Source organism: Xiphias gladius, chromosome 8 (genome assembly GCF_016859285.1).
Source record: "Xiphias gladius isolate SHS-SW01 ecotype Sanya breed wild chromosome 8, ASM1685928v1, whole genome shotgun sequence".
Classification (NCBI taxonomy): Eukaryota; Metazoa; Chordata; class Actinopteri; order Istiophoriformes; family Xiphiidae; genus Xiphias; species Xiphias gladius.
Window position 1 is genome coordinate 29,075,209 of NC_053407.1, and position 23,787 is coordinate 29,098,995.

Genomic DNA, 23,787 nt, shown 5'->3' on the forward strand with positions numbered 1-23,787 from the left:
AAACAAAATATGGCAGATAATAGCTTATTTTTCTGTCTATTACTGACCTTGGCATTACTGACGTGTGGTAGCAGAGTGCTCAACGACATAAGAGGCTTCTACTTTTCTTCTCTTTTCCCTGTTGCTTTTTTCACTGGGCTTCGCACTTCACAGTGTCAGAGATCAAAAGTGTCTACGTGTCTTCTAGCTTAGAAATCAAAGAATGCTGAAATAAGACCTGAGTTGTAACAAACTGGAACGAACCACTAACACTGGTTAGGAATACGCAACCTTGCTGGACTGGGAGACGGAAGTCTACAGAAGAGTTAAAATACATTTGGTGGTTCGAGTTCAACAAGTTCTTGTGAAAACGATCACTACACATTTGGACATATTAGACCATATTGGAAATGTGACATTACAGTATCACACCTAATCACGGACCACTGACAGCTGACTTAAAACACTGAACCAGAAAGCTAGGAGTTGCTTTTGAGATATCCAAACCGGTGCTCCCCAAAAGACATTGCCGAGCAGCTTCTGAGGCTTCTGGTGAACGCCAGATCTCTCTCCACGCCGTTCGTTTACATGTATATAGTTACTTATAAACCCCTCCACGGTTTGGCTCTGCCATGCGTTTCTGACTTTTAACTAATGATTCTGAAGGCGAAGGGGATGATGTTTTTGGTGTTTTTCCGAACCAACGGTGTGGAACAACCTTTCCCTCAGCATCAGATCAGCTGAGTCTGTGCCACATCTGCCAAATCTTTTAAAAACCAGCAACATTAGAATTTATTACTCAAAAGCTTTCATGTTTTTCCTTTAAGTTTTTTCTTGATTTCTCTATGCCTGACCATTTTTGTTGTATTTAATGGTATTGTATTATGTGTACACTAAAATTTGTACAGTCACATTAAGTTTCATATTTTCAAGTTTTTCAACTAAAAGTTGCATTTACATCCACATTTAAGGGACTCTACATCAAAGACTTAGCAAGTTTCTAATATGTTTTCTGGTTGAGATTAGTCCGAGAAGAGTGTAGAAGGGCTTCTGATGAATAGATGCACCACGTTTGGGGGCTCTACATCCAAGGGCCAAGGAGAAAATGACTGAAACATTCACGGCATCGGGCCAGATTGCTAACACTTATCTCCTCTCATGTGGGTTTTTTCTCAAAATGTGCATACATTTCTTCTGTCCAAATTTAGCAGTGGTCCCTAGGACCTAAGATGACTCAAGGTTTACCTCCCAGCTCATTCCTGCCTCCGGAGCAGTTTGGCCTCCTTGGGCTGTTTGCAGAACTAAAACTCCAACACTCTCGGGTCTCTAAGAATATACTTCAGGGAGAAACATGAACCGTATTAACAGCCCAGCACTGAAACACAACGTACCACCATTAACGTTCAGCCACCTGCTGCACCAACACAAAACTCATCACATTCAAACCACTTGAAATAATCAGAGAGACGCATAAAGGCTCGTAATCAAGAGTCCATCACAGATCCAGCGAGAACATAACGCAAACTGCAGCGGCACAAACAAAGCTGAGCTGGAGTCATTCAAGCGGCATAATTGTAACTTTGAATAACGGGAAATGAAAACCTGATGGCTGCACCTGACCTCACTAAGCTGCATCTGCTGAATCCTCCCTTTATCATCTGATAACCAGTAAGGAAAACACTAGTGAAGATTAACCTTCACTGGGAGGCTGTTTGTTTCTTCTGCACAAACTGACTCAGTTCATCCCTGAATGGCCAGGTCTGCCCTGTTGACTGGCTCATAAAGAGCCTGTTTTGCGCTTTCTTCTCTGTGCACACTCAAGAGTGAAACCCATTCATTCAATCATCCATCCGACATCCAACTTTGTCTGCCCCTCAAAGACCCTGGACTTATCGCCGAGGATAATGGGCGAAGAAAAGAAAAAGCCCGAACAGAAGATGGAAAAGGTCGTTGGTTTCAGTGGAGAGACCGCAGAGACAAAGATATTCAAAGAGGATCTGACGAGAATTAAGGACACAAAACTTCTACTCAGAGTTCCCCGTGAAAAGATTTCAAATTAAATGGTGAAGATGGAGTTGTGTTACTGTACATCTGGCTGTCAGAATATCAGGGGCACAGACATGGAAATACACTGGGAAGGGTAGGATTGAATTTTAAAAAGGACCATTTCTGCGTTTTATCAGTTTTTAGACTGATTTCCTGCTCTCCAGGCAGCCACTGGTTTCATGTCAAACGAGTCGATTTTATTTAAAATCTGAGAAAACAACTCTCACACTGATCCCTACTACTGGGGCTAGATTGTTTTGATTGATACGACTTGTGCTGTCATGCTTTATTTCCTTTTTTCTCTTCATGATATTACTGTTATTGTCTCATTGTGCCATTGTGATATTCAGTTAATCGTGTTTTAAGTTGTTACTCCCGATGTACTATCTGTAAAGAGTACCTGTAATTTACATGCCCGACTAAATAAAGGCTTTCAATACATCTTCACTCCCTGCTCTGCCTGAGAGTGCCTGAAGAATGTTTGCTTTCTTTACTTTTTTCAATTTTTTATCTTCAAGAGCACTTCAAGGCTTCCTGGAGTGTGACACAGTGAGCACCAGACCTCTTTGTCTTCAAATTTTATTTATGTAGCCCAAAAACACAAATAGTAGAATTTCCTCATAGGGCTTTACCATTTGTACTAAATACGACACCTTCTATCGTTGCACCTTTGTTTCAGATAAAGAACCAACTGAAAGACACTTGGGACTTGCTGAGGACAGATAATCCATCACAGTGTACGACTCACTCCATTTAATTTCCATCCGTTAAAGTGACCGATAAAAAAAGAAACTTTGCTTAAGGTACTTCCCAAGACGCCCTGACAACCAAAACTTGCCCAAAAAAGCACAGCATTCAGCGTAGAAGACCAAACAACGAGCAAACAATTAAAAATTAATAAACAAAATATCAAAAGAAAAGTATGAATTTGGATGTTTCACTCAGAAAACACTAGAAACTTAGGAGAGTCCTTGAATGCACTAACTTAAAGAGTTTTTAAGAGAGTATTACCACACAACTTTAAAGTAACTACAGAAAAACATAAAGGCAGGTTGTTGTTAATTGTGATGGATTATCAATCTGCAGCAAGTTTTAACTCCTCCACAAGTTAATTGTCGTGTAATATAACTCAAGCTACTCCTCCCTGAAAAAAGGAAGTCGGTCTGCAAAGCAATGGGTTTGACTTGCAGTTGACAAGATGTGGCTCTACCTTCCCCAGTCTCGGTCTAAAACTGCATACCCTTTAAAAAACGTCCAGAGGTTCGGTGAAGGACCCGTGATTTGCTGTTAACGAAGTACCGCGTGCAAATTCCCCCGTGAGGTTCTTTAAAACCTCCACGCCAGGATCTGCGCTACCACTAAACTGATGGCAGGAGGAGGAGCAGGACACTTTGCAACATCTTTACCTGAAGATGTTGCTGAGAGCAGCCGGAGACTTTATAGATGTGGATGGTGTCTGAACCCGTGGGAGCTTCGCAGAGTTCTGCTGCACTCTGCTGGCACTGTCAAGCCACATTCGACCAGCTCTCGATGTTTGACACTTAGGTGGTAAACCAAATTTCTCAAATTGTGACTGAGGTTTTTTGACTTCACTCTGTGTACCTGAACATTACAGAAATATCAATAAAAGCATTTTGCTTTTTTACTATAAAGGAGGAGGCTGCCATTAATGCTTTTTCCTAATAAAATACCTGCAAAACAGTTTTTCGGAGCGTGTGCTCACTGGCAACCTCCAGATAATGCTTCCTGATTCAATATCAGGCTTGTAAAAATGATCATAAATATTCTTTTGATACACATTACCATGTGTCATCTGGACAGATTATCTACTGTGAAGCATTTAGGGGATTTAATGGACGCCCTCTCATTGTACATCAATCACTGTCTTGAGGAGCATCATGTCGACGGAGATGTCCCTTATTTTCATGCTGCTCAATCCACCTGGAAACAACTCGATGAAGTTCATCATTGTGCTTCTCGTAGCACTACAGGATGTGAATATTGCACCCGTGCACTAAAAGAAAAAGTAGGCTGGTCCTCATTAGCAGCAAGAGGAAAACTATATTTCATCATTTTTAGTTATTTCAGTTTACCGCTCGACTTCTCACATTTAAAACCAGAGCAGATCTCAGGTCTGTTTAACTCTAGTCACCCCTCAGGTAAATACTGAGCATGGATAGAGGGCCCTCCACTACTTTGCACCTTAAAAATATTATAAATTTCAACTTAAATGTCTCATCCTACTGGCCAATTGTAAAACTTTTAATTCAGAAATAATGAGTGATGTCTGTCGATTGTCTCTGATGCTGTGTGTCCTTTTGTTTTGTCCGGCTATGTTTGCTTTTCTTTCTATCTGCTGGACGAGATCTTGATTTCAGTGATGTCTGATTAAAAATAAGCTTTTATATATATATATTTATATCCACACACACACACACACACACACACACACACACACACACACACACACACACACACATATATATGATTAAATATTTAAATAAAAATATTTTGCTTACTTTACTTACATAATAAGGGCATTAATATTAGTGAATGTACAGCTGGTAAATGTAGGCTTGTACCGAAGTAGCCTAGCTTTTTTTAAATAAACTAAGCACGCAGGTAGAAATTCAAAATACTGACATGGACGGATTAGGTTTAGGGCTCTGCCTAAAAAAAAAAAAGTGTCAGTGTTATTGTTTATCCCAAAACAGATTTAGGAAAAAGGAATCACTCCATTGATAATATTTTTAAAAAAAAGTCACTGCATCTCTTGATCGTTTTTGGTTATGTTATTTTCAACGAATGGACCGAGAAATCTGCTGCCGGTTTCGGCGCGAAGCCTTCATCAGAGAATCATGCACATCATGCGAATCAACAACCAGCAGGTAAAAAACTGAACCCGTAACATCCGTACACCTCCGGGATGATCTTTAAAACCAACACCTAAAAACAAACAAACAAACCAACGAAAAATCCCAACTAAAAATATCCACCAAATGAAGAAAAATAAATAAACAAACCACAAAACGTAGATATTGAAATAAAAATCAATATAAAACTGAGAGAAAAACTAAATTATTGATAAATAAAACAAAATATTAAAGCAGATTTGTCAGTTAGTTGTAAATAAAATCATTCAAAAACGATCAATCATCTTATGGCGATTCACTTTTCGTTATCACTGGAGAGTCACCTTTTTTTTAACCTATGGATTGAAACCAGTTTACTGGTACTGCACTGAGCACTGTGATAGATATGGCATCCTGACCATGGCGCCTCCTACCAGACCAACCACCAAAAGCGTGCTGGGACAAGCTCCAACCCTTCATAGACAGAGCAAGCGGTTTACAAAAAAAGATGGATGAAGAGCACTAAAATTACAAAGCCTCAAATGATGATGAAGATAGTGATTTGTCGGAGTCATGGGATCCTCTTGGTGACTGTAATGAATTTTCTTACTTTCGCTTTCACAGACAAAAATGAAGAAAATGAAATGTAGTTTGGTTGTTGACAGATGGTGGATTAGTCATCTTTTGGAGGTCCGATCCCTTGGCATTTTGCAGATGTAATGCAGCTTCTTCCCCAACACGGACGGCTTTTTTACCTGCAACTGGTTCCTCTTCCTCCGACTCTCTTTCCGTGCGCTCGGAGATACTGAAGTCGGAGGACGTCTCGTTGTCGTACAGGCTTTCGCTCTGCCCTGAGCCGCTCTCCTCCTCCCCACCCAGTGACCAGGGCAAAGCCGAGGTTACCGCGGGACTGGCTGGAGCTGCAGTGCTTTCCACCTCTGAGGTGATGGCACTGCCGCTCTCGCTTTCAAAATAGAACGCTGAGGAGCGTTCTTCCAAATCATCTGGGGTCTGGGCGGACTCCGAGGTTGTAGATGGAGGAACAGCGTTAGTGACTTTGGTCGAATAAGGGAGTGCGCTCTCCCCCGAGGCCGAGGTTTGACCCCTGTCCCACTCCTGATCTACACCCTCCTGGGAGTCAGGGTACAGGGCCGAGCCAGAGGCACTGCTGCTAGTGTCTAACACCTGTCCCTCTGGGGTGGGGGTGAAGGGGGAGGCTGTGGGTGAGGAAGGGAGGGCAGAGGTGTGGAGGGCGGGATTCCCATCTGACACTGAGAACCAGGGATCCCTGACGCCGGATGCTGTGGCTGCAACAGAAATGGGCGGGTCACTATGGGTGGCTCGGAGAAGGTCGGAGCGTAGAGAGGACGATGAGGGAGAGAGAGCGCTATGGGACAGCAGAGGCTGGTCTAAGGACAGACCATCAGAACCCGCCACAGATAGGGAGCGAAGGTCGTCTACACCAACACCAGAGGCCGAAAGGAAGCCAGCACTAGAGTAAAGCTCTAAGCTAGCGGAGTCCCAGGCTGAGGACAGCAGGGGCATATGAGGAGAGGCATGCAACCAGGATGTATATGCCGACGGCTCCAGGGAACAGCCACATATGGTGTCTAAATTGCTAGCTAACGGAAACCCATCACCGCTGACCTCGGTGAGAAAAAACTCCATTGTGCTCCCCGTGGCGTCCCTTGAGTCCACAAACCCAGCTGAGAAAGAGCGGGATAGGCCCGGTGTTGCACCAGAAAGGGTGAAGTCACTAGAAAGGACAACTGACGGCTGGAGGGTGGGGCTGAGAGACGGAGAGACTGTCGAGAGCGACATCTCCCTGGAGGATTCGGACAGCTCGGCAGCGGCGGCGCCAGACAGATCTGGCATTGTTGGGAGAGGGGGGGTATCACTAAACACTAGGGGGTCACCTGAAGAAACCGACGAAGACCCAGACGACAAATCACCATCGATATCATTATCATCGAACCCAACACCGGGGAAAACGGGGTCAGTCTCCCAACTAGACAGGGGGTGCGAGGGGTGAGGGAGGTGGGGCAGGGTGGAGGCGGTGAGCGTTGGGGTTGAAGGAGAAGCTGGGTCTTTGCTAGACAGTGGTGCGGTAGCGGCATGCTGGTAGTCCAATGCAGAGGCAGACAACACAGGCCAAGACGAGGAAGTAGGGTCATGCAGGCAGGTGGAGGGGGCGGTGTCGGGGTCTGTGGTGTCACACAGAGGGGAGGAGGCGGAGGAGGCGGAGGAGGAGGAGGAAGAGGAGGGGAGGACAGAGGGGCGCTCACCATTGGACACCGGCTTTGTGGTCTGCAAGAGAACGGCACTCAACCGGACAGAGCTCGTGGCAGGCGAAAAATTAGGCATGCTGGGACCTGTGGGACTACGTGGAACGGCTTCACTCGAGGAGGAAGGTTGGGAGGTCGAAGTTTGGACCTCTGGAGGACCTCCACGTTCAGGGGTGGTATCTTCGTATATGGGACGTGCCAGGGTTCGGTCGGTCTCAGCCCGGACGAAGGGCGATGATGTTGTTGTGCTGCTCGTGCCACTGCTACGAGACCTCAACGTGGTAGTGGTGGGGCTGTATGAAGAAATACCTTTACCACCTTTTGTCTTTGCACTGGTGAATGTAGGAATAGTGGTACTAACACCACCCTTGGGACTGATGCCTCCAGGAACACCATCTGTCTTTGTATGGGAGTATGAAGGAGTAGTCGGAGCAGAAATAGAGAATTCCTTAGTTGTTGATGTTGCTCCGGAGTAAAAGGGAGCGTTGCCACTGAAGTCAGCTTCTCCCCTGGTTCCTGGTGGCAGGGTGACCCCTTGTGGCTGTGCAGAGGTACTGCGGCGTTCTGTCTCTTCCGAATGGCTCAGGACTCGACCAGACTGAGTGGATGCGACGGCGGGAACCGGATCGGTGCTGGTTCTTCTCTGAACCGACTCCCCTGTTGTGGTTCCGGTGCCAGGTAGAGGTAAAAATGGTGATTCAGGAGTCGTGGTTCGGGGCGAGTTTGTAGGAATCCAGGCCAGATCATAATCCTCGGTGTGGACAGGTTCATTCCAGGACAGATCGGGTTCATAGTTGCCCTGTTTGTGACCGAAAGATTTACAGGCAGCAATGAATAACAGTGATAGATGTAACTAAACAATATCATGCAGTTTTTGAGGAAAAATAATTTTCTTTACCTCGTCGTCAAATTCATCTGAATCTGGATCCAGTGCATTTTCTGGAAAAAGGCACAGGTGGCATCATTAGTTAATCAAGGGCTAAAATAACTCTTGCAAAATGTCAAATTCATGGATTAGACAATTTAACATGTGTCTAGTTTGGTTTGACATTTGTCTGAGTTGTATTTATGCTGGTGTTTATTTCCTAGGGTTGAAAATGTACAAAAGCGAAAAACGAAAAAGCAGAGACGTGTGACAAAAGGGTAAAACAATTTCAAAAAACAATATGATGAGAACATAATGGAGGGGAAAAGGCAAAAAAACCCCACAAAAAAAAAAAAAAACGTGGGAAGATGTGTTTCTGGATGCTTCAGAGAGATGAAAAGAAATCTGTTTAATTTTGTTCCACCTAAAAAACTCGATCATGAGATATGAAAGTGAATTAGTTGCTCTTGTTGGATGTAAATGTGCGAGAAAGGTGTAAAAGAGGGAAAGGTTGTACACACCAACTTAAGCAGTATGTTGGCTTTAAGATAACAAGAACACCAGATGTGGATGAACACTTGCATGCAACATGTCAGGCACGTTTGGACCTTCATGCATGGGTTCCCTCAAGGACACAAGCAAACATAGAAAAACCCTGAGCGGAAAGCATGTGCAACTAATCGGTTTTCTGTTTCATGCTCCTCCTAAAACCAGACGAGCCGAGGAAAGAAATTTCAACTTTCAGCTACTTTCCTCTGATCAGCTAAACTTTTTGGTATTCAATCTCCGCCCGTCTGTCACCAAAGAGGGATAAAACAAACTCACAAACAGAGTTATTTGCAAATGCTACACATGTTGGTCGAGCTCAGACGCACAGCACACAGCGGGCATGTTGGGGGCAGGTGTGGCTCTTACCTGTGCGAGGCTAAGTGACACATCATGGAGACCAGATCAAACTGGTTTGTGAAGCATGTGGTGAGGTTTTACAAGTTTAGTGAACTGGGTTTTGAGGGAGGTGACTGAGGATTTTTTTTGGGGGGAGACTGAGGGGAGATGTTGGGTTAAAACAAACCTTCGTTAATCAATGGAAAGCTCTTGTTGAGCCATATCTGATGCTCAAAGGAAGCACCTCAGAGATAAAAATCAAAATCACATGGAAAACACTTGATTTAGTGTTGAAATGATTAGTCAATCAACAGAAAGTTAACTGATTATCACTTTGACAATGAATCATTTTAGTAAATGTTCAAATAAAACACTGAATATTAACAGATTCAAAACTGCAAACATTTGCATGGTTTTCTTTTCTTTCATATCATGACACTATAATACTTTTTAATTAAATGATTTTAAATGAGTTGAAGTTTGGAATTACTTTTGACATTCACTGACATTTTAGAGATGAGATGATTAATCATAAATTAAACAGTGTTTGATAGGTTAAGTGATAGGAAAATGAACTTCAGTTGTGTTTCTAAATTGATTTGATTGGTGCAAAAAGCACATAATTGCTTCACAACATACCAACAAAAGTTGGTCTGAATCTTAATTGTCATGGATCTTAATTAGCCCCTGTTTAATATAATTTTAAAAATATATATTGTATGTGCTGTACATAGAGTATCTAATTTTTTTCTTGGTTATGAAATTAAAGTTACTTTCACCATTTGTTTCATGATCATAACTACACCTGAAAATAATGTAGTAATACTTTCTTAACTTAGAATTAATATTCAAATTAAAATGCTGAGTACTAAACTAATATGAAGTTTAAGTATCAGAAACAAAAAAGTACACAGTGTACTTTCAGAGGCAGATATGATTATTTTTGATGTGGCTCCAGCTAGGGCTGGAAATAATGGCTTCACGTTACATCGATACAACTGCGGCGCAGTTTAGTTAGTTTAGTTTAGTCTACCAATTTAGTGAGAACTATTTAGTTGATAAAATGTCAGAAAATAGGCTTTAAATTGCTTATTTTTTTGTCTAAGCAACAGGAAACGATGGATATATTGATACACTGATATGAAACAGAAAAAACAAGCAAAAATGTGCAGAATTCTGCAGCTGAAACAATCAAAGCTGAAGCAATTTTTCCATGTAAACATTTTAAAATCCATTTTCTGTTGATTAACCAACAGTTTAATTGGCTACTAGTTACAGAGGTAGACCTAGCTAGCTTTAACATTAAGACAGCGTTAAGCTAACGTTATAATCGTTATGACCGCTTCGAATAGTTTAAGCCTTATTAGCTACCATCACGCTACCTTGCGTTCGTTATTTCAAAACATGACTTTTGTGGAACATCTGGTAACAGCTGCAACAGACTTCGAACAATGCAGAACACGTCCTCTGCAGGTGCAGCTAAGACGGGACCGTGCCGCTAGCTTAACCAATCCGGTCACGTGCTCGGACCGAATGTTGCAGAGTATCACTCATTCATGCAGGCTGACACTGAAATAGGATGCAGGGGATTATTTTTTTCTTTGTAACCAGATATATTAGTTTATTTAATATAAAGCTCAGTTAAAATACAACGTTATTGTGATTGCCATTCATGTTACACAAAATGCTGCTGCAAACATGCAAACATTTCTCTTACTGTGAGATGCAGAAGGAACGGACGCCACAAAATGAAAACAAAACAGAGATGGAGACTTTGTCTTTCCGTGTGACACGAAGGGCCACAGGAAATGACCCCATACCGAGCACGTTCTTTCATCTTTGAAATATAGAAATATATAGAGACAGCACATTTGAAGAGTTCACAGAGAAACTTATGAAACAGTTAAAAACACACACACAAAAAAAGACGAGTCCAACAACAGTTCTGCATGTGTCTCTGATTAAATCCTCACAAAACAAAAAATATAAGTATACCCCAGAGTGAAGCGTGAGATAAAGAGCCAGAAAAACAACAAAATATTGTCCGTATCGTTCAGTGTTCAGAGGGAGGATGAGTAGGAGGGTGGAAACGTTTCTAAAAGAAAAGGAATGTGGCCGGAGATAAAATATATCGACTAGTAAAGGAAGTAGAAGTGAATTAACTGAACCATTAACATTAACCCTTAACCTGAATCCCTCCCGTCAGTTCAGTGTATTTTTCAGTTTTGATTTTAGCTAGGCTAGCAGTTTCCCACCGCTTCAGGCTTTTGTGCTAAACTAGGCTAAACATGTCCTGGACCCGTCCCTCTACTGGAGACACAGAGACTAAACTGAGATCCCTCTTCTCGCCTGATCCTGGGTCAGGTTGCAAACGAGAGGATTTTCTCAAACGTCAGAGTTTTACTTTAAATGCAAAGTAATTTCCCACTGAGGACATAAAGATCGTCGGTCTAGGTATTAGGTTACTGAGGCGTTTTTGTTCTGTGGCATTACTGTCCTTTGTATGGAAGTCCATTTTTGGAAAAAAAAAAGAGTAAAGAGTAAAAAAAATAGGAGAAAAAATGCCAAACCTTAGTTAAATTTTTCAGTCACAGCTCTGTTATTTAGTCATGTCAGTTATGTCAATTTTTTCTGACTTTTTAAGTTAAAATTATGAGAGAGAAAGTCAAAATTTCGATTTTATAACAAAGTTATGCGATATTTTAATTTATAAATTTAAGATACTAAATTAAAATTCATTCTCTCAGTTCTGACTTACTATTTCGCCGCTTTGACTCACAACCCGCTCATATTTTTGACTAAAAATCATTATTGTGACATTATCTCATAATTTTAACTTTGTATTCCATTCAACTTTTTGCGTTTGTTTGTTTGTTGTTTTTTAACAGTGATTTCTTTTTTCTTTTCCTGCTGGAAATTGACTTCCCTCATTTTTAAAAGTCCAATTGCTCCATATTTCAGCGCTACTCTAAACAAAACGAAAAACTGCTGCAGAGTGAGAAATATCTACGCGGTTCTTTTCTGCCGGACTCTACGCTCGGCCTCGGGCACGGTCGCTCTTACCGGGGTCGTCGACGGGCATGACGACCGTCAGCAGGTCGCTCACACGTCCGTACAGACCGTTGGTGCAAACCGCCACCACCTGGACCACGTAGGTAGTGTTGGCTAACAGATCGTCAAGTATCGCCCCCTGGTGGTGGGAAAAGGAACGACAAACATTAAAGGATCGTAGCGGTAGTTGTTCATGTTTCAGGCCAACATACAGTGAACTTCCCTACTGATCATTTTCAAATCATCTATCAATTTTTAGATTGATTTCCTTATTTCTTGACACCATCGACATTTAGTCGCTTTTAGTTTTAGGTTTTTTTTTTTTCCTTTTTTTTGTTGAGGATTACAGCTGAGTTACTACGGACCCTGTGATGAAGTGAGGTGAGAAATTACTAATGACTTCAAAGACTTTAGCAATGACTGGATTCACATGACAAGTAACACCGTCGCAGTCGTAAAAGCGTCCTCGACTGCATCGACAGACGAGTTTCCGGGTGGCACCTTGGTGTGATCATAAATTAGACTACGTGAGACCATACCGGGGGAAAAAAACAACGCGAGAGGTCGTCGTTGTTGCGTGACGACAGCTCAAGTTGCAATGATGATGCTTGGTGACGAATGGAAAATGTTCACTAATCTAAGAACGGGTTTCCGCTGGGTTCGCTGAGTTAAATTTGAGACTTTCAAAGACCTTTTTAGTATCACATAGAATGCAATTTAATATCTGTCACAATCCCACCAAGCTGAGTAAGACATATCGTTTTTTACTATTACATCGCTTTTTTTCCAGTACTTTCCGGCAGTATTTCACAATAATTCTTGAAGATGTAATTAATTTAGGTAACACAGCCCGGACCTGGGACAAGCGGCGGAAAATGCATTGATGGATGAACCGACTGAAAATGTAGAAGTTATTTTAGTTCATTTACACAGACACTTGTCCGTTATCAGTGGATGAGCTTTCTAGCTACCGCAGAGAAAACATCCCACTTTAAGTTAATGGATGTCTCCCGACAACATACTATCTGATACAAAAACATTTTATAACTAACTATATATAACTACACTTTTGTTTATTAAAATTAAGACTTTTTAATACCTTCTGAGGAATTTTGTGAGTGAACGAATTGAAATGCTTTTTAAAGACCTGCAGATAACCTGCAAGACATGCCTCCCATCACAGAGTTCATAATTTAGTGATCTGGTAGGAGCTCTGGATTTTAACGAAGCGGTGGATGGTTTCGCACAGAAACCAGCGAGACAGAAATATTTGCTCGTCCGTGGCCGTTTTAATAAAGTGGGGGCTTGTCAGGCTCTTGGTCAATGGTAAAGTGATCAGTTCCTATCTGACGCGCACTGAAATTTCCAGCGGGCGACTCGGCGACAGCTGCTGAATCAGTCCCGGTACAGAGGCGGTGGTCTGCTGACCTGGAGGAAGTGGTTATTGATATCACTCTCTCACCACATCCTGGTCTCCATCAGTCAGGTACTCGGAGGGGACAGAGTTTTCCGCGTTGGCCGGTCGGTAGCTGACGGAGTATTTCTCGATGCTGGCGTCGTACACCGCCCGTGGCCGCTCCCACGTCACCAGCAGGCTGCTGAGGTTGTGGGGCGACGCCTGGATGTTCTCCGGCTCCGAACTGCAGACTGACAGAAACACACAGAGCAGTACAAAAATTCAAAAACGCTTGGGAGATATTCTTCTTAATTCCCACCTTTCGTGCCAACCCCCGCCCCATCACCCGCGCTCCCTATCCGATAAGAAACCGCCGACTGTTCCCGGAGTCGTAACCTGGGTAGGAAAGTCTGCTACAGACCGGGGGTTCCCTCAGCTGAAGGATGTGTTTATGGATGTTCACACGTCCCCTCGAGTTCTGGGAGCGTGCGGTGGACATTTTTCACAATTTTGAGACATTGTGCAGACTAAATGGTTAAACAAACGTTTGTCAACAGATGAAGTGACAATTACCTAGTGCCGTCAGTCCCAGCACTACTTGATGGATCTTTGGGACGGTTGCGTGATCCTCTCTTAACCGGACATCCGGGAATCAAGCCCCACTGAATCATTCATCTTCCTTCCGTGATGTCGCTGATAAACAATCCTCAGGTGAAGTTATAACCGGAAATCTTGGAATTTGGAGATCGACTTGGTGTAAAACTAAAATAAACTAAAATGTGATGAAGCTTCAGTGTCGCACAATCAACTTTAGAATGAGCAGGAGAAGCCTGACGCCAAAGTGGAGTTTAGAGAGATCAGCATGTGAGCAGAGTGTTTTTACAGGACGTATAAAGCTGTAAAAGGCAAATGGACACTCTGAATAACAAGGGATGTCTCTGATTTTTATTTTTATTTTTTAAAACAGACAGCATTTTTTGCCCCTTTGAGATGTGGAGGATGTGGTTCTGGCTCGGATTTGCTGCACAATATAAATGTAGTGTCAAATTAACAGATAAAACATTTCAGACTTGTTGTTTTTTGGTTCAAACTTCTTATTAGTGGATAACAAAAGCTGTTAAATAGAAATAAATGATACTAAAAGCTACTAAGTCTCGTTATCTGTCTTTTCCGGGGTTTCATTTATACTGTAAGAGGTTGTTTTTATTATTATTTTATATTATTTATATTATTTTTAAAAAAGCTGACAAATCACAACTACACAAAATTATACCCTGGTGATGACAGACAAGGCAATGGTATAAACACACATACACACACGTCCTGTTGCTGAGAAACAAGCAATAACATTTCCTCTTGTTCATTTTGAAAATAAGATTTCACTTCACGCCATTAAGCTTTTCTTTAATGCACCTGGATTAAAACTGATTTCTGTTTCGTTCTGTTATTTATTGAACCCAGAAGCCAAAACACAAGCAGAGGCGACTATGAAGAAATATTAAAGGTTGATTAATATTGTAATGTCAATTTATTCCATATTTCTTCTTTCTATCATGTTGTTCCACTTAATGAATCTCATCAGTTTTAAGTCACGGTTCATTTGGACTCTTCCGTTCTCTAATTTAATATATTCCCCTCTCTCTGATTTACTCCAGGTACATCAGAGAAATCACCACAATAAATGTAACTTTGTGCGCTTGGCAATACAAACCCTCGGAACCTCCTTCCACGTAATTCAGTGAAGGTTTCATCCCGGCGCAGCCCCACGAACCCTGAGGGAGAGCGGCCTTCCGCTCTCTCACCTCCAACACCCGCTGTCGGCAGTTGGCCCCATTTGATTTTAATTTCATGGGTGTATAATAAACGCCACGAGGGACCTCATATACACATACCTGTCACCCTTGACTTTCTCAAGTATTCACCACTGTTTGGGATAATATGAACCCACTTCTCTTTATCTGTGTGTCCTTCCAGGTCCCTCTGCCACATTCACCACATTATATAGCACAGAGCAGGGAATTAATGAAGAAGATTATTTAAAACCAAAAAAAAATGTAGAAAAGCAAAAGTCAAATGAGAGTTTGATGGAGGATCGTTAAGTTTTTCCTGCCTGTGTTTTTAAGACTCATCTCCTGCAGCCTGAGTATGATTCTGGGTCAGAGTTGAGGTTAGAGGAGCAGAGATAATGCACGTGACAGTTTGGGATTAGCACAGATTTTAAAAAAAGGCTTAGGATCGATGACAATAGACGGGAGGAGGCTCCATCCATCCAACCTCGGCTCTCGCTGGCTCCGCACACTCTGACTTTTATCCTCCCGGGGGGGGGATCAAAAGTGAAAATGTCACGCTGTGGGTCAGAGCCGCTATACCGGCAATGAAGTCTGCGGTGCGCATGCACGTTCCCCTCTCAGAACAACACTAACGGTGACAGAGGTGGGACGTGGGTTTTAGAGGAGGAGGCTGGCAGGTGTGGCTTTCCAGCTTCGACCACGAGAGGGCAGAACGAGGCAGGACAAACAAACCCCAGCAGACACTTGGATTCAGAGCAGTTCAACCCTGCTTAGAATATCACCATAAGGTCACTGGGACCAACAAGCCTCGGCCGATCCCCAAATACAGACTCACGTTTAAAAGGCGGTCAAACTGTGGCCTTGGCAAAAAGCTTTCAGAGGGTCAGAAATGCTTTCCTTCATCCAGCTAAACGGAAAACCTAGCCCCCTCGTCTCTAAAAGAAATGACACTAGATTTTCAGAGTTACGCCGTGGACGGCGGTGCGGCACGAGAAATCTGGACCCCGTACACACGCAGCCTCAGCGGGCCCTGAACCAGATGACTCTTCTGTACGACTGAACCGCAACAGCAAATACGATTTGTAGCGGGTGGTTGAGGGTGGACGGTTGGAGGACGTACAAAGCCCGCGACTGCGACACCAGAGACCGGGTCCGAATCCACAGTCCCGCCTGTGGTTTAGGCAACAGACGCGCTTTGGTTAAGGTTAGAGAAAGATGGCGGTTTTGGTTCATTGGGAATAAACAGGTTGGTGTCTGGAGTCGCTTTTACCGCATTCAACCAGACCAGGATCTTTCCCGAACCTGAACCAAGAGCTGTGAGAGTCTAAACGGAACCATAAAAATGTTTAACAATGCTGGAGTCAGTACAAGCGGATGTCAAACTGCAAGATCGGATATTTTGTCGGAAAATAAATACGCTGTCTGTGAACATTTCACTGACTCGTGGAGTATCGACGTATTTGTGACTCGCCAAATACGTAAACAAACACATTTTCATTACGTTAATAGAAAACACAAAGTATTTGTTGTTACAACTGTACAAGAGCAACACATTTAACAATGTCTGTACGATCTGAAGCTTCGGACGTCATCGGTCACATGGTGTGTCCTTCATTTGAGCCAAGCTCTGGACACAGTGAGTCGAAACAGAGCGCTTCACAGGAGTGAAACTAGCTTCGGTATCACCCGCCCCCCCCGTCTCTCATGTTTCCACTCAGATTTTGTTATGTTCAAATTGAGAAAGGTGCCTGAACACACATCACAAGCGATTCGAGGGTCAAGGGCAATAAAAACCCTTTACAAGGGTCTGAGATGTTAACACAATATAAGATTCTTTTGGATTTTGTAAACACCAAATGATGCCGTTGTCTCTGACACCAGAACAAGCCCACCCCAAAAAAAACCCACAGATCAATACATTTCATCACTAACTATCGACAACAACCAGCGTGCGAGTGTGAAAATCGATGGTTGGCCATGTCGACCCGTTCTCGCTCTGTCACTGAGATTTTATTTAGGTCAGTGGAGTGACCTAGCTATTCCTATCCACCCCCCCCGCCCAGTCCCCCATCATTTGTGATCCACTTCTCCTGGATCCATTTAGACTTTATTTAATTAGCACGAACCCGTATTTTCGTACCGGGTTCAAACGGAGGTCAGGCAGGTGAGATGTATTAATGAGGACGCTCAGATGTGCTCATGAGAGTGTTAACCATCTTAACGAGGTGTTTTAGTTGAATCCAGTAGAATTTATTCTACACCACAAGATATGAGAAATATCTTTTTCTAATATTCATAATATTTGTATTTCTTTTGCTTTATATGTGTTTTAATATGGACTGTTGTTGTTCATTGTCATCCGTGTTCTCCAGGGTTTTATGACAGGTAGTTGAATTATTATTCATGTCTTGCAGTATCATTTTTATTCTGCTGTTTCATTTGTCTCGTTCTATTTTAGCTCATTTCATATTGTTTTCTTTAAATCCTACTTGTGTGTGTTTGTTGTTATACATCGCCTTGTGCGTCTTTTACATCTTTCCTTAACGCTGTTCCGTCTTATTTAAAGCACTTTGAATTGCCTTGTTGTTGAAAGGCGCTTTAACAAAAATGAACTTTCTTTGGAGTAAGCATAAAAATATGACTAAAAACACTTCACCTTTAGTTGAAGATGAAATAGAATGATAATACCTATTCGGATCTTGGATAACAGCCATTGGCTGTACACGGTGATGTTGGTGACGGACTTACAGCACGGAGAGGAAAAGAGTAGGATTCTGGACACGCACCTGGTGTGAGGACCTCCTCGGTGCCGGTGTAGGAGGAGAAGACCTGTCCCATGAACTGCTGCTGCTGCTCCCGGTAGTTGTTCTGCAGGTAGTCCATCAGCATCACGTACCCGGCCTGCTGCATCGTCATCACCTCGCAGAACATCTCCAGCTGCGACGCGGGAGCCCCAGCAACGCAACAACAAGACAACGTCAGCAAAGAACTCAGCGGCCAGATGCTCCCGCACTCGCCCAGAACGACAGTGGCGGAGGAAGGACGAGGAAGCCACAACTAAACGTAACCTGCAGCCGGATGGGAATCACGCCGATGGATCATTCCACATTTCCGACAAAACGTCCAGATAGCAGTAAATGAATGAAATAAATTGTAAGCAGTGTTGGAAAAGCTACTTTCTGGGTCTTCGTTTCAGCGGGATTTTAAGAATAATGGCCGACTCTTGAATTTTTGAGTAACAGAAAAGACAGAAAAGAACAAAACTTGAAAAATCGGGTGCCTGTACCTATTGAAGCTACTTCAATTTTAAAAATAAATTTATTTTGTCTTTAGTGACAAAGGCCAAAATCCAAAGGCCCGTTTGAACGGAAGTCTAAACAGCAAATGCTTTTCCTAGTTTGTCCAAAGATTAAAAGAACAGTTCCTTCTGGCCTGCAAATAACATTCTTTAGATGAATTTCATCATGTGTTTGATTCATTTGTTTATACTAATACAATGTCAGTGTGTGGTGGAGTATTATCATAAAAATGTCCAAAGTGGTGTCTTCAGATTTCTGTTTTTTTCGGATTATCAGTCCCAAAGCAGAAAATTCTTCTTGCTTGGAAACGATTTTTGTCGATTATTTTTCTGTCGATCGACTAATAAATTCCTCAGCTTTTCCATCTCAATGTAACATTTTCATTTTCATTAAACGTAAAAAAACACAGTTATTTTGACATTTCTGAAATATTCTAGTATGGCAGAAACACATCCACCTGTTCGAAGGTATTACTGACATCATACTGACATGGAAAATACTCCATCTCTAATAATACCATTAGAGGGGTTTTTTCTGTCGTTTATTTAGAAACACCTGTCCCTATAACACAACACAGTTCAACAGAACTACAACCTCCAAAATGAACACACAGTTGAATCAGCACCTCTCTGAAACAGTTCCAACACAGACTGAACATTAGAACCTTTATGAAGGAGGATTTATCGCAGGACTGTTGGATTAGACTGGATCAGTTTCAGCTAGAAGTACCTAATAAACTGCCCACTGAGAGTATATCTGGGAACACGTCACACCTCCCTTGAAACAGTGACTAATATAAACATATATACGTTATCTAAACTTAGAAATGCATGTGCCGTTTCAAATCTGACAAACGTCCAAGGGAATGACTCTCAGCGTCTCTACAGCACTAAAATAAAGCGTAAATCAACCGCAAAACACAGCAGCAGCTCTCTGAGCAGTGTGGAAGTGAATGGGCGTGGAGGAGCCGTGACTCATGCTGGAACAGTCCTGTAACCTGCGGTCTGCCTCCGCACCTGCTCAGGTGAGTCACGTCCCTCAGGTTACACATCGCTCATCGTCTGACTCACACAGAGTCGAGCTTAGAGCCCATTAAGGCCAATTTTGAGTCGTTAAAGTCGTGACTTTAAACTATTAAGCACTGGCGGCCTGAACTGAGCTGGAATGTGGACCGGCTGAGACACGTCAAGGAGCGTTGGGGAGGGTGCAATTACATACGAAATCAATTCAGAGGCATGAGCTGATGCTTAGACGGGCCCCCGCCGCATGCAAAAATCTATCCCAGATCCCACAGTTTTATGGTTTGCGCTTCGTAAACCTTCGTAAGACGCGAGAGGGAAAAAGGAGAGAGATCGGAGGGGATACGACAGAAGGAACTGGCGTTTCCCGTGAGTTTTTAGTTCAGTCAGACGCTGAGCTGAACACACTCCTGCGGTTCGGTCGGTGCATCGGGTTGGCAAACAAACACAAACAAACAAACAAAAGTCCTGCTGCCAGATTTGTGTGAATGACCCGGGGTGGGAATTTGCTTTGTTGTTTCTGCCTGAACACACCTGAGGAGCTGCTTGAGGACAAAGACTCAGTTTTTGGGTTAAAGGAAGAATTAGACTTAGGTTATTTCAATAAAGCTGGTGGGACACTGTTCAGACTGAACCCGATTTTGACCCAGAATCGGTTGCCTCCAACTAATTTCTTCCTGGAGCTGAATGTCCGCCACACCGGCTGTCGATTGAGGGGACCTATCTGATTAGTCCCCCAACCGATCAACGAAACTGGCTGCTGGACGATGTGATAGATTTCCGGCAAGTCCAAGATTTGGGTCGGCTGTCTGCAGTCTGAGCAGTTCTGTGATATGGTTTTCCCTCATGGCTGGTGCCAAAAGATCCGTTATAAACTACACGTGTGGTTAAAACTGCTGCCTTGACTCCGGCTGTGCTATGACGGAGTACAACACACAGACCAAACTGTGCACATCTTCTAACATATTCTTCTTTATTCCTTTTGCTAAAAAATAACGCTGCCTTTCTCTTTTTCTTGACTACACTTTTGAAGACCGTCTTTTTTGAATAGGTGTCACTGAAACTGTCAATGGACAAAACTACTCGAGGGACCATGTTCTCCTAATGTGGCCACTCAACTGATTTGACAGTGTGAAGTCATAGAAGTTGAACAGATTTAACCGTGGAGGAGAGGGGGATTCAAACGTGTAGTTTGGGTAAAACGCAATGCAAAAAATTACTAAAGGTGTGTGCTGTCTGAATATTGTGAGGGTCTTTGCAAGTATAGATGTACAAACGTAAGTCTGTGTGTGTGTGTGTGTGTGTGTGTGTGTGTGTGTGTGAGGCCCCCTGCTTTATGACAGCTGTGTGTTCAGAGTCAGTGTGTCTGGCTGAAGATCATGTCGGAGACTCAGCAGGCAGGTTCCCACTGGAACCCTTTTGTCGAAAACCTTTTGTGTGTGTGTTTTCACGTTTGTTCAAGTCTGTGTGTGGGTGTGTGTGTGTGTGTGTGTGTGTGTATGCCTGTGTGTTTAAATACCGTAAAGAGCTTTTGTGAGCCAATATTTGTTTGATATAATGACTGCCTCTGTATGGCTGTCAATCATGTTTGGCCTGAGGGCAGTCTCTCTCACACACACACACACACACTCACAGTCACACTCACACCCTATAGGCTGTGTTTTTCGATGTCTGGCATGATAATTCCTCCTTTCAGCTCCCTGAACATGTTTCTAAAAGCTTGTTTATGGACGTTTCTGTAATTGTGCCACTTGTCTTTTCATCTTGAACAAAAACCCCAGGGCTGACGTCCGGATCTTAAAGGACCACACTGGTGGCTACGCACGGTTTGTAGCGCTGCATATACTTTACATTACTGCAGACGGATTTTTTAGTGTCTCCCATCAGTTTTTAGTTTGAGTTTTCTTCCTCTCAGGCAGCCTCTGGTTTCGGTTTAGTCCTAATGTTGCAAAGACTTGAAACCTACTTGTCATTATCCATCAAAAGATGTTAAACAGAGTTTTTTCAGGAAAACCAAGTAATCCTTTCCAAAACGAAATTATAATTTCAACTCAGTAAGAAATAGATCTATTCTATATGATGATCAGACAACCACTGTGTTTGATGAAATACAATGAGTGATAAAAAAAAAAACTTGTAACATCTCTCTAAATAATGCAATCCATCAAAATACAGAACTGAAAAACGTCCCGTCTGTGACAGCTGATTTTTAATTTACAGTTTGCTGACATGGTAAACTGACAAAGGATTGAGAAGACGGACGACCTTTGCAGAAGATCTCAGTGTACCCTGACGCTCTGACCCTTTCAAAAACACAGTATGAACTAGAATAGCACCCAGTAGAGCGCATGCCTCCGCCAAGGCCAAATAACGATGAAAATGTGGAATAAGGCCCTGTCTCACAGTGCTAAGGAATAGGATAAAAAATTCCTGTATCTGCTCCTTTGACCGGATCCGCACCAAAAACGAATGGGTTCCTTTCCTGGCCCGTGTCCCATCCATCCACCGAGTTCGGTGCGAATCGGTTCAGTAGTTTTTTTTTGCGTAATCTTGTTGGCGAATAAACTTAGTGACACGGGTGAAAACATAACCTCCATGTCGTTGGTAAAGTGGAAGACGGAAAGACTAGATGCTTTTCTTGATTAAGATGGAGCAAATTAGAACGTGAGCACCTGCACAAGGAGTCAACTTTTGATTGCTTTCAGTCTATAAAATACTGGTACTTCTTACCTGTTCATCAGAGATGGCCACCGTGTTCTTGAAGACGATCCACTCGACGATCTCGCTGCAGGGCGGCGTGGTCAGAGAGCCGTTGTAGATGAAGTATTTCTCCGTGGAGTTTGGCAGGAGACCGCGGAGGGCGAAGGGCAAAACCTCAGCACTCTTCCCTGGGTCGCAGACGACGAGACAGCTTAAATAAACACGACGGAAGAAGCGGCAACAGAAGAGACCTAAGGAGAAGCTGACGTACCGTATCTGCTAACACTGGTGATGCTGTCTATGATGGCCGCGTAGTTCACATTGTCATCCACGGCCGTCTGGGAAGAGGAAACCAACAAAGTTGCGTCATACAGAGTCTAATTTTTTATTGATGAATGGATGTGTTTTAATACTACAGTGTTAATCTTTTAAAACAACAACACTTTCATATAATTGAACTGTGAATGTTTAGGTCCGTTGGACAAGGGATCATTTCAGAAATCTATCGGAGCTCTCTGTGCTATCATATCTATACACATAATTATTACTGAGAGTCGAGGTTTAAGGACTGTGATACCTGGAGGTTCTCAGCGAGTGCTCAGCTAAACAAAAGTGAAACAATGGTACAAACTTTTTCTTTTTTTTTTTTTTTTAAAGTTGGTGTTATTTATTTCTCAGGAGTGGAAGGCCAGACTCAAACCCAGGACTTTCAGGTTACATAACATTCACCTTCACCAACAAAGCCACAAGACACCCCTCGACATGAATTCTTAAATTAGAATTAAACAACGGCCCGGTTACCTGCCATGCTGCCTGCTGGCAGAGCACATACACAAGATTTACCAGCTTTTATGTGTTGGTTGGTAGCTTTCCCACCCTGCTCTCCACCCAACCTGCAGCCCAAAACACAAACACAAACACAACTACACACACACACACACACACACACACACACACACACACAGAGCCTGCAGCTTCACATCAGACGTTTTTCTGAGTTTCGTTCCAACATGGCCTCTGTCGGTTCGAACACGCCAACGTGGCCGGAGGCAATGCGACTGCACAAAGCAGAGAGACGGAAAGTATGCAGGACGGTTCGGTGCGAACCCTGGCACTGAACACGGAAACGCAGACAAGAGCTCGGCAATGATCCTGAGCCAAACGGATGAATCAGGCTGCTCAAACACAGTGCTCTCACTGAGGTATTACTACAGTATACTGGTGGTATCGCTGAAAGACTTTGATTCATTCCCTCAGCTCCACTTTTTCATATTTAACAAGAAGTCATCAATAAAGTCATATTCTGCCAACTTTTAGAACTGCAGATGAGCTTCTCAAGTCAGACACTTTGTGAAGTGAGCACCAACTCTCAAACTTTAAAGTCTGAGTTGTGTATAAGAATAGAGCTTTTCAATAACCCCGTTAGCACTCCTGTTAGCATTCAACAGTTACAACTGTTGTCTCACACAACTCAGAATCTGGGATATCCAAACCGCTAGCCCAGAGCTAACCACTACCACTACCACTACTACTGACACAAACATCCCTACACACTACCTGGAGAAAGGTACTGCTGATACTACTACTGCTGCTACTACTGCTACTACTGCTACTAATACT

General features: G+C 42.9%; 1 protein-coding gene across 5 annotated transcripts in view; it reads right to left on the reverse strand.

Moving 5' to 3' along the window:
- ptprz1a (protein tyrosine phosphatase receptor type Z1a) overlaps positions 1–23,787 on the reverse strand; it is a 93,873-nt gene that overhangs the window by 23,647 nt on the left and 46,439 nt on the right. For 2 of the 5 annotated variants that reach the window (XM_040133502.1, XM_040133501.1), the window contains exons 6-12: positions 22,439–22,505; positions 22,198–22,355; positions 17,936–18,086; positions 13,426–13,610; positions 11,976–12,102; positions 8,061–8,101; positions 5,633–7,961 (exon numbers count right to left, since the gene is read on the reverse strand). In XM_040133502.1, the coding sequence (XP_039989436.1) occupies positions 5,633–7,961; positions 8,061–8,101; positions 11,976–12,102; positions 13,426–13,610; positions 17,936–18,086; positions 22,198–22,355; positions 22,439–22,505 (3,058 nt within the window). The remainder of the gene's footprint in view (positions 1–5,632; positions 7,962–8,060; positions 8,102–11,975; positions 12,103–13,425; positions 13,611–17,935; positions 18,087–22,197; positions 22,356–22,438; positions 22,506–23,787) is intronic. The other 3 variants (XM_040133505.1, XM_040133504.1, XM_040133503.1) reach the window with 2 other exon arrangements.